General features: G+C 42.5%; 1 protein-coding gene across 2 annotated transcripts in view; it reads right to left on the reverse strand.

Moving 5' to 3' along the window:
• spock3 (SPARC (osteonectin), cwcv and kazal like domains proteoglycan 3) overlaps nucleotides 1–16,647 on the reverse strand; it is a 578,102-nt gene that overhangs the window by 199,052 nt on the left and 362,403 nt on the right. For both annotated transcript variants that reach the window (XM_078212462.1, XM_078212559.1), the window contains one exon: nucleotides 8,876–8,990. In XM_078212462.1, coding sequence (XP_078068588.1) covers nucleotides 8,876–8,990 — 115 coding nt within the window. The remainder of the gene's footprint in view (nucleotides 1–8,875; nucleotides 8,991–16,647) is intronic.

Below are 16,647 nucleotides of genomic sequence, written 5' to 3' on the forward strand. Positions count from 1 at the left end.
AGGAGGAGAGTGACAGGAAAATGAGCAGAGCAGGAGGTCCAGGATGCACTGTTTTTGCATGTAAAAGAGGCCCAGAGGGTCAAGCGGCACATCAAAATCCTCAGTCAACGCATAGAAGATCTTATGCAGCCCCTAGAGTCTACAGGCAGAGATTGAGCTATCTGCAGAAGATGCAGGTTACCACGAGTCACAGTCACATCACTCTGTAACATGCTCAGAGGGGAGATCAGCTCCAAGTTTTGTAAGGTGGCCCTTGATGCCTATAGCTTTGAATGTTACTGTCATGCTTAACTTCTTCAGCACAGGATTTTTACAAGCAGGCCGCAGTGACATTACACAATCTACTGCATACCACTTCATAAAGGTCTTCATTGGTGCAATGTTTTGAAGGGGAGAGAATTATATCGCCATCACACAAAAAACCCAAAGTTAACTGCATAGAGCCTGATGATTTAGGGCAATTGCAGGTTTCCCCAAGGTGTAGAGACCATTGATTGCACTCACGTCACCATAAAGGCTCCTGATGGACAGCCCTACACCTTCATCAACAGGAAGGGCTTCCACTCACTGAACCTCCAACTGGCCTGTGACCACCAACAGCGGATTATACAGCTTTGCACCAGGTACCTGAGCAGCAGCCACAACTCCTTCACCCTTCATAACTCACAGGTGCCAGAACTATTTAGTAGCTCTGATTCTTTGGTTGGATGGCTCATGAAGGTGACAAGGGGTAGCCTTGAAGAGATTGCTAATGGCACCTGTGAGCGTGCCCAGACTGAGGGACAAAGGAGATACAATGAGTGTCACAGACGCACCAGGGCAATAGTCGAGCAGACCATCGGAATCCTGAAGATAGGATTCAGTCCCTGGACAGATCTGGAGAGGCACTGCAGTAAGTTCCTTCACACTTGTCCCTGATGGTAATGGTGTGCTGTGCCTTCCATAACTATCCAAAAAGGAGATGCTGTGGAGGATGAGGGCAAGGCAGATAGGGGTCAATAGTCAGAGGATGATGGAGAGGATGAGGTAAGGGAATACACCAATGTTCAGGTGGCAGGCCCTGGACATGATCACATGGATGGCCATGATACCAGGGAAGTTTTAGTACACCAGATATTTCAATATGTCTCACATGCCCGTGTAATGATACACAGTGCTCGTCAGTAAGATCCTTTGCTCATGTGTTATGTTTGAGTCCTATAACCATCATACCTACACATCATTTACTTTCCAATATGAACACAGGAGCCCTCCTGCCCTGCATCTACATTATCAAGCTTTCCTCAACCTCTTGATACAAGTGCCACAGCCCACAATTAAAGCATCAGCATGAGGGTTTGTGAGATGTGTGTTTATTTACAAATGTGAAAGGATTTTTAGCAAACAATATGCAACTCACCCAGCTGTCCCTCTTGGTGACTAATGTGGATCTTGTTTAGTGCGTTTACAGGTTCTCCAATGCAATGCTTCCCCCTCACTTGGTGCTGCACTGGAGAGGTATGACTCATCATTTATGACCTCAGCAAGTGTCCTAGAGCAACTGTGGCCTTGAAAGGCCTGCTACTTTAGAAGACTCCTGCTGAGACTGTTCAATCACCGCAAAACTACTCGGGGATTGTATAAATAACGGGTGAATGGAAAAGATGCTTCCCTCATCAGAATGATGCTTCCAGATGGAGGCAGCTGCTGCTCATCCTCCGGCACAAGGACCAGCTGGTCCTCCCTACCAACCGGTGAAGCCCCCAGAGCTGGGATTGTGGCTAAATGCCCATTCTCCTTGTTGCCCTGGCTTTGGCTCTCTGAGCTCAGAGCCAGAGCAAAGGTGTCCAGGTCAGAGCATATAATGATGTTCACTAGATGCTCAGTATGTCCCTCCAGGATATTCATCAATCTGTCCACCTAAGAAGCTTGTCGCTCTGAAGAGTGGGTGATCACAGTGCTCACGGCCTGGTTGGGCACTCCACAGTCCAGGCCAGAACACGCATCCCCTCTGGCATACCAGCCAAAACTCAAAGTACCTCAGCCTGGACATTGAGCATGTTCCACCTTACAGGAGGCTTACCTTCTGACCTGAGATCAGACTCCAGATCACCCCTGACACTCCTCAGTCCTCCAAAGACCTGCTTCACCACACTGTCTGGAAGCTGAACATGCAACCGTGAGGTGCCCTCACCAGTATTGGCAGGACCCATTTAATGTGATTGCTGAGGTACCAATATCTCTGATGGTGCTTTGTGCTGAGAGAGGATGTGATGCTGCATTGTCTGAGGGATTTTTCTCCTCCTCAGAGGGGAGTGGCGGCATGGCCTTTGGTAGAGGGTGAGTGAAAGAGGCTTCTCCTTTAAAAAAGAGACAAAAGTAAGGGGGATGAGTAGGCATCAAAGATCTTGCACATTAGCTCGAGGACAAGGCGGTTTAATGTTCAACATGCATGATAAGACTCTACAGACACAGTGGACATTTGAATGAAAATCTGATACTACAGATAATGAGGTTTGTCAGGGTTTCAATATCTGAACTATGTAACCAGCTTCATTGAATGATGCCGACCACCGTCCCTGCCTCTTCCTCTATCTGCATAAGCCTTTTGCCATCTCACCAGACCCAGGCCTTTTTCCAATCTTGCCTCTGCCTATACTCCAGGAGGACCATCAGCGCCTCCTCCTCGAAACGACTGTGAACTTCCAGGTTTGGTACTCACCAATCTTCTCTTGAAAGGATTTGTAAATACGCATTCAGTAATGATTTTAAAATATCTATGGTATGCCTCCAATCCACTATCAGCTGAGTGTGTGACAGCTTGGATGCTGTGCTCGTGCGTAATATGCTCATTCTGTGAAAGTCCACCCTACAGTTGGAGCATTGCTTGAAATGCAATGACATTGTTGAAGACAGCTGTGTCCTTGTAGAATCATGCTGCCTTTGAGGACCAGCCAAACTCATTTTTCTCTTACAATTGCAAGCACGCTCTGTAGCACTGGCCCAGGATTGCACATGCTGAGAATTTACTCACCCTGACCACCCTCATTAGGTCCTTGAGCCTTTTTTGGCATTGGGATCATGTATCTCTGACATCATTGACCTACTTCGTCATCTCCTCCCACACTGCATATGTCTTCCTTGGCTTCCTGTCCTTGCCAGGGGTTGGCATTAGCTGTTCACATCTCGCAGGGATGCCTGCACCCAGGAGAGCTCCAAGTGAATCTAGCTGCTGGTTTGGCCCATCTTCCCCACATCTTCCCTCACTCCAACGGCACTGCTATCTCTGTTGGGAAACTTGGTAACAACTATACAACTCCTCCATTTAAGGAGTGAGGAATTGCTCTGGATTAAAAAGAATGGAACCTCTGAACTGTGCCACACTTTGGAGACAGTAGAGTTCAAAATATAGGCAATCATCTTAGCAGTCTGCACAATGTTCAATGTCAAATTACCCAGAGAAGTTGTATTCGGTCCTACATTTGCCAAGTCCCTGTACACTGTCCCATGTCAGGGGACCCTTTAAGTATTGGCCATGATCTCACTGGTGGGTCACCACGCTCCTCAGCACTCATTGGGCAGGATGAAGGCCTCTAACCCAGCTTTTAGATTGATTAGCCCCAATCAAGGTACTATTGGATGCATTCCAAAATCAGGCCTGGAAATCAAAATACCGTTGACTTCTTGATGCAGAACCCACCCAAGGTATTATTCTGCCCCTAATAACCTTGATATTTACATTCCAAGGGCCGATCCTACCCAATGTGATGCAATTCTGAACTTTTTAGGAGTTTCTTATATATTGTGTTGAAGTTGGAAAGGTCAGCTGAACCCTGGTTGCCATCTTAACAATTCATCAATGTCAAATGTGTGGATAGGGAAGGTGGCTGTAATGGCTAATGTTTGCAGACCCTGGTTCAAATCCCATCATGGCAGGTGGTGGAATTTAATTCATCATTTAAAGTTTATTTATTAGTGTCACAAATAGGCTTACGTTAACACTGCAATGAAGTTACTGTGAAAATCCTCTAGGCGCCTGTTCAGGTACACTGAGGGAGAATTTTAGCATGGCCAATGCACCTAACCAGCATGTTTTTCAGACTGTGGGAGGAAACCGGAGCACCAGGAGGAAACCCAAGCAGACACGGGGAGAGCGTGCAGACTCCACTCAAACAGTGACTCAAGCTGGGAATCGAACCCAGTCCGTGGCGCTGTGAGGCAGCAGTGCTAACCACTGTGCCGCCCCAATTAATATAGAATTTAAACTCGAGCCTTTTGCTAGCCATGGGGAATATATAAGGGTAAAACGCGAAGGCAGATGATGAATTTAAGATATGGATCAGCTTTGATCTCATTCAATGGAGGAACAGGTTTAATAGACTGAATGGTCCCCTCCTGGTCTCGTGTTCCTGTGAGGTAAAATAGTAAGATATTTGTGTGGATCATAAATTGGCATAGAACTGTCAGGCCGAATGGCCTGTCCCTATCCTGTAAAATTCTAGGTAATTTTATCTAATGTGCACATGCTTGGTTTTAATCCCACTGATTGGATTACCTATTTTCCTTCCATTTATTGTGATCTGGACAGTGTTCTCAAGGTCAACATTTATTTCCCATCCCTGGTTGCCCTGAGAAAGTGGAGATGGGCCTTTTTTAGCCACAGAATTTCTTGTAGTGAATTCTATTATTGTTCTGTTTAGCTGTTATGCAAGTGTCAACATGAAGAGGAAATGAAGAGCCAACCACACATTGTAAGACTGGAATCATTTGTAGACTATGCCAGATAAAGAGGGTGAATTTCTCCTTCCTTGAGGAACATTAACACTTCTCTGTTATGAAAATTAAACTCTGTCCCACAAAAAGCAGTGGATGCTGACTCAACTAATCACTCGAGATTGATATATTTTTGCTAGCCAAAGGTATACAAGGATAAAGAGCCAAAGCATGTGGATGGAGTTAAGATCCAGATCAACTAATATCTCATTGAATGGAGGAAGTGGTGGTGTTGTGGTATTGTAACTGGACGAGTAATCCAAAGACCTATGGCAATGCCCTGGGGACCTGGTTTCGAATCCCATCATGGCAGATAGTAGAATTTGAATTCAATAAAAAAAATCTGGAATTAAAAGTCATGACCATGAAACCACTGTCGATCGTCATAAAAACCCATATGGTTCCCTAATATCCATTAGGGAAGGAAATCTGATGTCTTTACCTGGTCTGGCCAACATGTGATTCGAGCAATGTTAACTGCCCTCTGAAATGGCCTAGAAAGCCAAATCAGTTGTATTGAACCGCTAAAAAGTCTCAAAGGAATGAAACCAGACAGACCACCGCATTGGCCTCTCAGCCCTGTTGACCCTGTGAGTGCTCCTTATTAACAGCTGCGAACATGTGCCAAAACTGGGAGAGTTATCTCACATACTAATCAAACAGCAACCTGACATAAACAACCATCATTCTGAGGTTTTATCCTGTTCCACCAGCAGAACATACCCAGTAATGGTGGCGGCACAGTGGTATAAAATCATAGAAATGTAGACATAGAAACATAGAAAATAGGAGGAGTAGGCCATTTAGCCTTCAATCCTTCTCTGCTATTCATTGTGATCATGGCTGATCATCCAAGTCAGTAACCAGTTCCAGCCTTCCCCCCACATCCTTTGATCCCTTTAGCCCCAAGAGTTATCTAACTCCTTGATGAGGCCTCCATTGCTTTCTGTGGTAGAAAATTCCACAGGATCACCACTCTCTGGATTAAGAAATTTCTCCTCATCATAGTCCTATATGTTTATCTCGTATCCTTAGATCGTGACCCCTGGTTCTGCACTCCCCTGCAATCGGGAACATCCTCCCTGCATCTATCCTGTCTAGTCCTGTTGTAACACCATTTGTTCTTGAAATTGGAAATGTGTTGTTTTTTCAAGCACTCAAGAGGGCAAATTCATCCGATGTTTAAGGGGATAACAATTTTTTATTGAATGAAAAGATAGCATTGTAGTCTTCCCTCCCAATGCTTTGTATGAAATAAAATACGTTTTGGGAAATAAAATTAAACTGGTCAAGTCCAATCAGTCAACAATACCACTGTCTGGATTTGGGACAATTCTGATATGATAAAACGGATTCAAGCACAATATAAAAGGTTATTTGGGGAAATAAAAATGGTCCAAGAGGAGGCTTGGTTAAGTCATAACAAACCGAATGGGTACATTTGATCCATGCTTTAAAGATGATGATATATTATTGGACAGTAAAGTTCCTTTAGGGTTTATGAATGAGATAATAATGGTAAACTTTGTAAAACTGAACTGATTGATGACACAAGATAGAAACAGGAAAATTAGATCACCAACTGGGACTGTCCAGAGGTGAATTGGAATAAATCACCTGGGCACAATTCACCAAAAGATATTAATCTGGGAGTCATACATGTACATGTTTGAGTGAAAGTCAGGAAAGTGTAGGTGAGAATGGTTAATTAAGAAAGTATTCGTGTACCTGCCTATATCAGGCAGAGCAAAAAAAATACACTGGATATTATCCTCAATATCAGGACTATGCAACAGGAGGTGAGCAAAGATCACTTGACCATCCAATGCCAAGATCTGTGGATAGGATAATGTGGTAGCCAAGAATGACTTGTACTGAATTCATGCATCTGTGTGTGTCTTCATGATTTACTGATAATATAGTGCACTGTAGCTTTCCGTATCCCTCGGTCTGTATTTGATGGCAGTATTGGTCAAATAAAACTTTGACAAGTTATTATTATAGATTGCTTAGATGAGCTAATACAAGATTAAACAGGAAAACAAGGAAATGTGTCAGAGAAGGCTCTCTTGTATGTGGAGTAAAGGGGAACTGATGAATCATAATCAACAAAAGCAAAATGGCCAAAGGAACGTTTAAAGCAATATGTTTATGCTATGGCTTCTTATGCAAGTGCAATATTAACCAGCTGCAAACTCCAAGATGATCCAAGAGAAGGCCGGAAAGAAAATTAATGGGACAAATGAAAATTGACCAAGAATGGTTCCACTCAGGCACTTTTTCGAAGGGTTAAATAGTCAAGTATCGCAGCATGCTAGCCAGAGAGAAATGTGGAGTAAAGGCAAGCAACAAGAACAAGACAATTTGGAAGCTAAAAGATAGTGAATGCTGAGGTTTCAAAAAAAAACCTCAGGTTAGGAGATGGCTCATACCTAGAAAAGGGGCTCGTTGCTCAAGGGCACCAACATACCACAGTAATTGATAACACTGAAAAACTACTGAGAACTATGGATGCCTGCAAGGCTATAAGTAGAAAAAAATTGGTCTGTGCATTGGTGAATACATTAAACAAAGGTTACAGGTTAGAGTTGGAGGCTGAAGAGATTAGTTTATTTCGCAAACAGCTCAAAGGTAACATCATCTTAGAGTCATAGAGGTTTACAGCATGGAAACAGGCCCTTTGGCCCAACTTGTCCATGCCGCCCTTTTTTTAAAAAAACTCCTAAGTTCATCCCAATTGCCCACATTTAGCCCATATCCTCTATGCCCATCATACCCATGTAACTATCTAAATGCTTTTTAAAAGACAAAATTGTACCCGCCTCTACTACTAGCTCTGGCAGCTTGTTCCAGACACTCCCCACCCTCTGAGTGAAAAAATTGCCCCTCTGGACTTGCCCCTCTGGACTCTTTTGTATCTGTCCCCTCTAGTTTTAGACTCCCCTACCTTTGGGAAAAGATATTGACTATTTAGCTGATCTGTGCCCCTCATTATTTTATAGACCTCTATAAGATCCCCCCTCAGCCTCCTACGCACCAGAGAAAAAAGTCCCACTCTATCCAGCCTCTCCTTATAACTCAATCCATCAAGTCCCAGTAGCATCCTCGTAAATCTTTTCTGCACTCTTTCTAGTTTAATAATATCCTTTCTATAATAGGGTGACCAGAATTGCATACAGTATTCCAAGTGTGGCCTTACCAATGTCTTGTACAACTTCAACAAGACATTTCAACTCCTGTATTCAATGTTCTGACCAATGAAACCAAGCATGCCGAATGCCTTCTTCACCACTCTGTCCACCTGTGACTCCACTTTCAAGGAGCTATGAACGTGTACCCCTAGATCTCTTTGTTCTGTAACTCTCCCCAACGCCCTACCATTAACCTATCTTGGTGGGATACTTGCAGTCAAAGGTAGCCAAATAACAGAATGATAGAACCTGTTCCCTTTAAAAGCTAAAGTGCCCGTTGGGGCAATTGGAAATCTTTTCACTTTCATGATAGCCCATGAAACTGCAAATCATATCAGCTTGTACTTTGTGGAAGAAACAGGTTGTATTAATTCATCAATTAATGTAATATTGCAGAATATCTGTACGGGAACAATACTGTTCTTAATCAATGTGGGTTAAATATTTTGTTTAAAATCAACTAGGTCTGAATTACACAGAGGTTATTGTTGCAGAACTAACAACTCTTTGTTGCAATCGTAACCATGGAATATCCGCCAACTTCGACAGCTCGGGTGGGCTTGAGTTAAAGGTTTAAAAATAACACAAGTTGTGTGCTTTTTAAATACAGTGGAGCCCCGTTGTAACGTGATGGTTGGGGTCCATAAAATGTTATCACGAATGTTATCGGGGTCGCGCTAAATCATTAAACCGGAAATAGTAAAAAAAAGGGTCCAATGATTCATCGCATCATATTCGATTTCGCGCTAAATCGGGGCGCGTTACAATGGGGCTTCACTGTACAATGAAAAATATATTATGAGCAGAATTATTCCATCCTTTCTTTACAAACAAATTCTGAATCGAGGTTGACAAGTGCACTCCCACATAATTAAAACTTTTAAAATAAAAATGATTAAACATCTTATGTTTTCCATGTAAATATATCCTACCGGAGAAGAGTAGACATGGCCATCTGTTCCACATACAGGACGAGGATGAACTACTGGACATGGTTTGCAGTTTGCTCCTTTCCATTGCTTGTGGGCCAGGTCAGTTTCTTTCATGCTATGTCAAAAATAAGTGTAAAAATTGTCACTTTCTTCAGTGTCAAATCATTCCCGATGCGTAATATAATATTGCAATAAGGCATAACTTTCATTAAAGCTCATGACTCATGTTAGCCAACCTATTTCTTTAACAAAAATTGCATTCTGAATATTGTTAATATTTATTATTTCTATTACAATGTCCAGCAGATTATTTTCACCATTTACTATTTTTAGTAAAGAACATTTTCCTAATATTTGTTTCAAATTTAGTTTTCAGGATTGCTAGAAGCAAACTTCTCAGATGTGTGATTAATTCCAGGGCAAGATTTTGAAAGCAAGGCCTAGTCTATATAAACTCCTGCCTTCAGTGTGGTTGTCCCATCTTTGGTGAGAAGAGGATGGAAAATCAGTGCAGCAGCAGTTTCCAAGGATCTAGTACAAAAGGTGATATCTTCAGAATATTCGGTGCTTGAGATAAGGTTAACAAAAGATGTGGGAAATATCCATACAATCAAGGATGCAAGTGAATTAACCTTATTAAAAGTGGATGAAATCAAAGATAGATGAGGCCAATACTTCAATCAGCTTATGAATGAAGAAAACCTGAGAAAAACAAGAGGTTGCTGCAAAATATGGAAGGACGACTAACACCAATCAGGAGGAAATCACAACAGCACTGAATGAAAATGGCAAAGCAGAAGGACTAAGTAAGATTTGTAGAGTCCCCAAGAAGTACATACAACTGTTACAGCGCACACAAGTAGTGCTAGACAAAAGTAAGAAGCAAAGTGGGGGAAAATGAGAGTCTTGAAGCCACAGTTGGATACTGTGTTTGCTACACCTCCAAGCAGAGTTAGTGGGTGGCTCTTTGGAAATAAGGACTATGCTCTTCAGGACATTAATATAACACCTATGAGGAGCCCTGCCATTGATGTGGGAGAATGTTACAAGACATGAGAATAGGGAGTACATTAAACGGATTCTCCATTTCAATGTGCACTCTCTCTCTTCTCTATCATGCCCACCTGCATTTTCTTGCTAGCTATTGGCTGGAAAGCATTTTGCTGCACTTCAGTGAGGTGCTGAACACACAGGTAGAGGCTTTGGTTCCATCCAATTTAAACTGCCAAACTAAGTGTGCAGGCATTCGATCTGGACCAGCATATACTCTGTTGCCTGCGGAGATGGCCTCCTCCAATCTCTCACCAATGATCCACAAGCCTCTGGCTTCCCATATCTCATTTCCATTCCTGTGATTATTGAAGCTTCAAAAATCACCACAGAATTCAGCCAGGTGTACCCCTGCTCAGGTCCCCCTATTTAATAAGAGCAAATTACTGCGGATGCTGGAATCTGAAACCAAAAAAAAATGCTGGAAAATCTCAGCAGGTCTGGCAGCATCTGTCAAAAGGGTCATCTGGACTTGAAACATCAGCTCTTTTCTCTCCTTACAGATGCTGCCAGACCTGCTGAGATTTTCCAGCATTTTCTCTTTTGGCCCCCTATTTAATAATCAATAACCATTGCGTTGATCGTTGAAGGTCATCATCATGCCTGTAACGCTCAGGAAATCAGGAGGTGAGATGCTAATAACATGGCAAAGATAAAGAACCATAAGAAAGCTCAAGGCTGCAACAAGCAGGTTCTCAATCCTTTGTAAGCCACTCTGCTATAGGCGGGTTTGTTCCATCATAATTCTGCCTTCAGGATTTGTACCAACTTTTATTAGCATTCTGTCCAATACTTAGTCTGATAGAGTTTTAGAAAATTGTAATGATTGTTTGTAGTGTTTTAAGAAAATTTAATTTTGTTAAAAGAAAATTTGATTCACAGAAAAGAGAACAGCTCCAAAAACATTTATAGAAAGGTCCACAATATTCCTTTGTGTTTGAGGAACTGGCATCACTAGCATAACTGCAGTTGACACTTGAAATCCTCCAGCTGAAGCAGTTTGAAAAGGTCACTGTGTTATTTTAGCAGATCTGACAGCATCTGTGGAGAGAGAATAAAGCCAATGTTTCAAGTCTGGATCATCTAGACTCGAAACGTTAGCTCCATTCTCTCTCCGCAGATGCCGTCAGATCTGCTGAGATTTTACAGCATTTTCTGCTTTTGTTTCAGACTTCAACATCCACAGTAGAATCCATAGAATCCCTACAGTAAACAGGAGGCCAGTGAGCCTGCACCGACAGCAATCCCACCCAGGCCCTATCTCCAGTTTTATATCGTATTGTGTTATTTTTTAGTTAAGCTACACATCATCACTGCTTGAATTGATGCATATGCTTGGGCCAACTGGATCTCTTCACTAAAATGTTAATACTGTTTATTGCAGCCCCATCACCTGAACACTCAGGCAAAGAATAATTGACAAGTTCTGTTTCACTGCTCATTGAAGAGTTTGTGATTTACATGAATGGATATTTCTGTGTCTACTCATCCTTTTTACACTTAACACTGGACTGTTCAACATGCTTTAATACACATGTCGCTTTTTCAAGGCTAATGCATATAAATATGCCATCCCTGATGACTTGGTCAGAAAATTGCAATTTCATACCTGAATGTAAGTTGGACTCACTGACTCATGATATTGCACTTAAGTCTACACATGTTACAGCAATGAAAGATTGCATCTATGTACCTTTGTAGTGCATAGGATACTAAAAGAGACAATAGTCCAGAACTTCAGATTTCCAGAAGGTCATATCCTGAAGGTATCCTGCTAGGTGCACTGTGGGATCCCTTGGAAGTCCCAACAACTGTCTACATGGTAATTGTCTAGGAAGTTTAGATTTCGAATGGATAATTCCCATGTCTGGAACCTCCAAAAAAGCATTAGGATCAGAGGCATCCAACTTACTTACCTGACTAGTTACCCAGGAAATTTTAGGCAGAAAGAAAATCCAACTCTATGCATAATCACTCACTGATCCTCCAATCGCATTGACCCCTAATTAGCCCATAACCCCCTGAAGGGTTGAAAAGACAAAATGAGATAGAGAAGTTAGAATCATTGAATGGTTACAGCACAGGATGCCACTTGGCCCGCTCTGTCCATCTGGCTCTCTGCAAGATCAGCTCAGTTGCTTACACACTCCCTCATGCTTTCCCAGTAGCCCTGCAAATCCTATTCCTTTAGGTGCTTATCTATTGCCCTTTTGAATCCCAGATTGAATCTGCCTCGACCATAACTTCAGGCAGTGCATTCCAGATCCTAGCCAGTTGCTGCATAAAAAAGATTTTTCCTCATTTCATCATCATTCTTACTGCCATTCACCTTGTATTGGTGTTCTCTGCTGCACACAACCTTCCACCAATAGGAACATATTATATCTATCTATTCTGTCTAGACCCTTCATGATTTAGAGCATCTGTATCAAATCTCACCTCAACCTTCTCTTCTCCAAGAACAACCCCAGCGTCACCCATCTATCCAAGTAACTGGTATTTTATATTACCTTGCCTCATTTTTCCTACCAAATGTACCACTTCCACATATTTTTTGAATTAAACTTAATCTGCCATGTGTTTGCCAATTCTACCCTACAACAGTGTCTACCTAAAGTCTTATCACTAACCTCCTCACAGTTCATAAGGCTTCCAAGTTTTGCCATATGCATATTTTGAAATTGTGGCCTGTACACCCAAGTCTAGGTTATTAACATATATCAAGAAAAGAAGTGGTCCTAGTGAACCCCACTATATATATTCCTCCAGTTGAAATACAACCATTTGCCACTCCTCCTCTTTCATTTTACTCAACTTTGCACCTATGTTACCACAGTCCATTTTATTCCATGAGCTTCAAATTTTCTGGTTAGTCTAATATGTGGCACTTTATCTCACAGCTTTTGGAATTCCACATGCATCACACCAGCCTCATTAAGATCATCAATTCTTTCTTATCTGATCAAAAAAGCAATCAAATTAATTAAGCACAATTTGCCTTTAACAAATCTGTGCTGGTTTTCCTTAATTGATCCACACTTGTCCAAGAGATTGTTAATTTTGTCCTAGATTAGTCTTTCTAAAAGTTCTCCCAACACTGAGGTTAAACTGACTGACCTGTCATCGCTGGGTTTATCCTTCTAACTTTTTTAAAAAAAACAAGGATGTCACATTTGCAATTCTCCAGTCTTCTAAAACCTCCCCTCTCTCTCAGGAGAATTGGGAGATTATGGTTATCCTCTCTTACTTTCCTCACTATTCTCGGATGCATTCCATCAAGTCATGGTGAATCATCAACTTTTAGTATAACCAACCTTTCTAATCCCTCCTGTATTTTATCAATTGTAACCCATCTAGTGTCTCAAGCACTTCCACTTTCACTATGACTTTTGCAGCATCTTTTTTGTGATAAAAACGAGGATGGGATTTTCCACGTGCCCCTGTGGTATGTTTCGCATGGTGGAGAAGCCGGCCATTGGCCAGCTTCAGGATCAGAAGCTTCTATACACCACTGCTCCTCCCAAGAAACGCAGGGGCAGGGGCTTGCCGACAGAGGGACTGGAACTTCCCAATGGCAAGAACAGCCAGAAAACCTGGCCCAGATGTTATTTTATAGTTCTATTGTTACAATATTTTTTAGAAATCATTCAGGAACTGGTCTTTGTTATTCTGGGCAGCACAATGGCACAATGCTTCACACTGCTGCCTCACAGCGCTAGGAACCCGGGTTTGATTCCAGCCTTGAGTGACTGTCAGTGTGGAGTTTGCACATTCTTCCGTATCTGCATGGGTTTCCTCCAGGTGCTCCGGTTTCCTCTCACAGTCCAAAGATGTGCAGGTTAGGTGTATTGGCCATGCTAAAGTGTCCCAAGATGTGTAGTTGAGGGGGATTAGTTTGATAAATGTGTGGGGTTACAGGGATAGGGGTGGGCTTGCATAAGATGCTCTGTCGGAGAGTCAGTGCAGATTCGATGGGCCAAATGGCAATCAAGCAGGCTGTCCTCCTGGATTATGCCAAGCTTCGAGTGTTGTTAGAGCTGCACTCACCCAGGCAAGTAGAGAATATCCCATTACAGACCTGATTTGTGCCTTTTAGATGATGGATAGGCTTTGGGGAGTCAGGTGGTGAGTTACTCACCCCAGAATTCCTAGCCTTTGATCTGCTTTAAGAACCAGTGTTTATGCGGCCAGTCCAGTTCAGTTTCTGGTTAATGGTAACTCCAAGGATGTTGGTAGTGCGGGATTCAGCAATGGTAAAGCCACTGAATGTCAAGGGGTGATGGTTAGATCCTCTCTTATTGGTGATGGTCATTGCCTGGCACGTGTGGTGCGAATGCTACATGCCACTTATCAGCCCAAGTCTGGAAACTGTCCAGGATCTTGCTGCATTTGGACATGGACTGCTTCAGTATCTGAGGAATCAAGAATCATACTGAACATTGTGCAGTCATCAGCAAACATCCCCACTTCTGACCTTATGATGAAAAGACAGTCATTGATGAAGAAGCTGAAGATGGTTGGGCAGAGGACACTATCCTGAGGGACTTCTGCAGTGATGTCCTGGAGCTGTGATGATTGACCTCCAATCACCTGCCTTTCTGCCAGCTATTACTCCAACCAGAGGACAGTTTTCCCCAATTCCCATTGACTCCAATTTTGCTAGGATTCCTTGATGTCATACTTGGTCAAATGCTGCCTTGATGTCAAGGGCAGTCATTCTCACCTCACCTCTGGCGTTCAGCTCTTCTGTCCTGGACTCGTTTCGATCGCCTCAGGGGGTCGGAGAGGAATTTCCCAGATTTTTTTTCCCCCATATTGGCCCTGGGGTTTTTCACTCTGGGTTTTCGCCTCTCCCTGGAGATCACATGGTCTGGAATGGGGGGGTGGGGGTGAGTTAATAGGTTGTAATGAACAAAGCATCGTAGCTGTGAGGGACAGCTCGGTGGATAGGATATTGGTATGTAGATAGGCTGGAAAATTGGGCGGGGATCCTGGATTCAGGATTCAATCCTGGACCGGGGAGCGGCGCGGGCTTGGAGGGCCGAAAGGCCTGTTCCTGTGCTGTATTGTTCTTTGTTCTTTGTTCTATGTCTGAACAAGACTGTAATGAGATGAGGAGCTGAATGACCCTGGTGGAACCTAAACTGAGCATCCGTGAGCAGATTATTGCTGAGTAAATGCCGCATGTTAGCGCTGCTGATGACCCTTTCCATCACTTTGCTGATGATCAAGAGTAGACTGATGGGGCAGTAATTGGCCGGGTTGCATTTGTCCTGTTTCTCATGTACAGGACATACCTGGGCAATTTTCCAAATTGCTGGGTAGATGACAGTGTTCTAGTTGTTTTGAAACAGCTTTGCTAGTGGTGTGGCAATTTCTGGAGCACAAGTCTTCAGTACTATTGCTGGAATATTGTCAGGGCCCATAGCCTTTGCAGTATCCAGTGCCTTCAGCAGTTTCTTGATATCACGTGGAATCAAATTGGCTGAACACTGACATTTGTGATGCTGGAGACCTCCGGAGGAGGCCAAAATGGATCACCCACTCAGCACTTATGACTGAAGATTGCTATGAATGCTTCAGCCTTATCTTTATCACTGATGTGCTGGGCTCCTCCTCCAGTGAGTTGTTTAATTGTCAAGCATCATTCACTGCTGAAACTGCAGAGATTAGATCTGATCCAATGGTTGTGGGATTGCTTAGCGCTGTCGATTATTGACACTTATGCTGTTTGGCATGCAAGTGATCCTGTTTTGTAGCTTCACTAAATTGACACCTCATTTTTAGGTATGCTAGTTCTTGCTCCTGGCATGACCTTCTGCCAGAACTAGAAACAGGGAATTCAGGAAGGAAAGAGTGGTACAGACCCTCAAAGTTTTCATCATAATATGAACAAAGAGCAAGCAAGCACAGAGCAACATCCGAAAACCAAACCAATTGTCATGGGTTTTGTGTATTATTAAATTATCTGTCATAACAACCAAGTTGTTTCACAGGCTTGACTACTTAAAATCGTTAAGTAGTTGAAATGTACAAAAGAGAGAGAAATAAAAATAATTTAAGAATCAGTGAATAATGGAGTCTGGTAACTAACTAGCTGAGATCACTTGCTGGACAACAAGAAGTAACTTAACAAAAGACATTCTTAATGATTGAGTAAAAATACAAGATCGAGCTTATTACAGTAATTGTACAAGGGAAGGTATCTGAGAGGTAGCTGGACTCATTTAAAAAATACAGTAAATATGAAAATGTTACACTGACATTTTGAATTTTCTATTCAAAGGGAAAATTCTTGAATCAGGAAAGTTTTGGAAGATCTTGAGTAAAGCACCTGCAATTTCCTCACCTACTTTTAATAGTGAGATAGAAACCATCAAGTCCTAGAGATTTGTAAACTTTCACGTTATTTTTCCATTACCTTATATTACTTGTATTGACCTAATATGTTCTTTCCCTTTAATTACTTTCATTTTTCCTCCTATCTCTGGCATTTTATTGCTTTCAAGTAGGGAGGCATGGTGGCACAGTGGTTAGTGCTGCTGCCTCACAGTACCAGGGACCCAGGTTTGATTTCAATCTTGGGTAACAGTGTGGAGTTTCCCCATGTCTGTGTGGGTTTCCTCTGGATGCTCTGGTTTCATCCCAAAGTCCAAAAATGTTCAGATTAGGTGGAGCAGGCATGCTAAATTTCCCCTTCGTGTTCAAAGATGTGCAGGTTA

Source organism: Mustelus asterias, chromosome 1 (assembly GCF_964213995.1).
Source record: "Mustelus asterias chromosome 1, sMusAst1.hap1.1, whole genome shotgun sequence".
In the NCBI taxonomy this organism is placed as follows: Eukaryota; Metazoa; Chordata; class Chondrichthyes; order Carcharhiniformes; family Triakidae; genus Mustelus; species Mustelus asterias.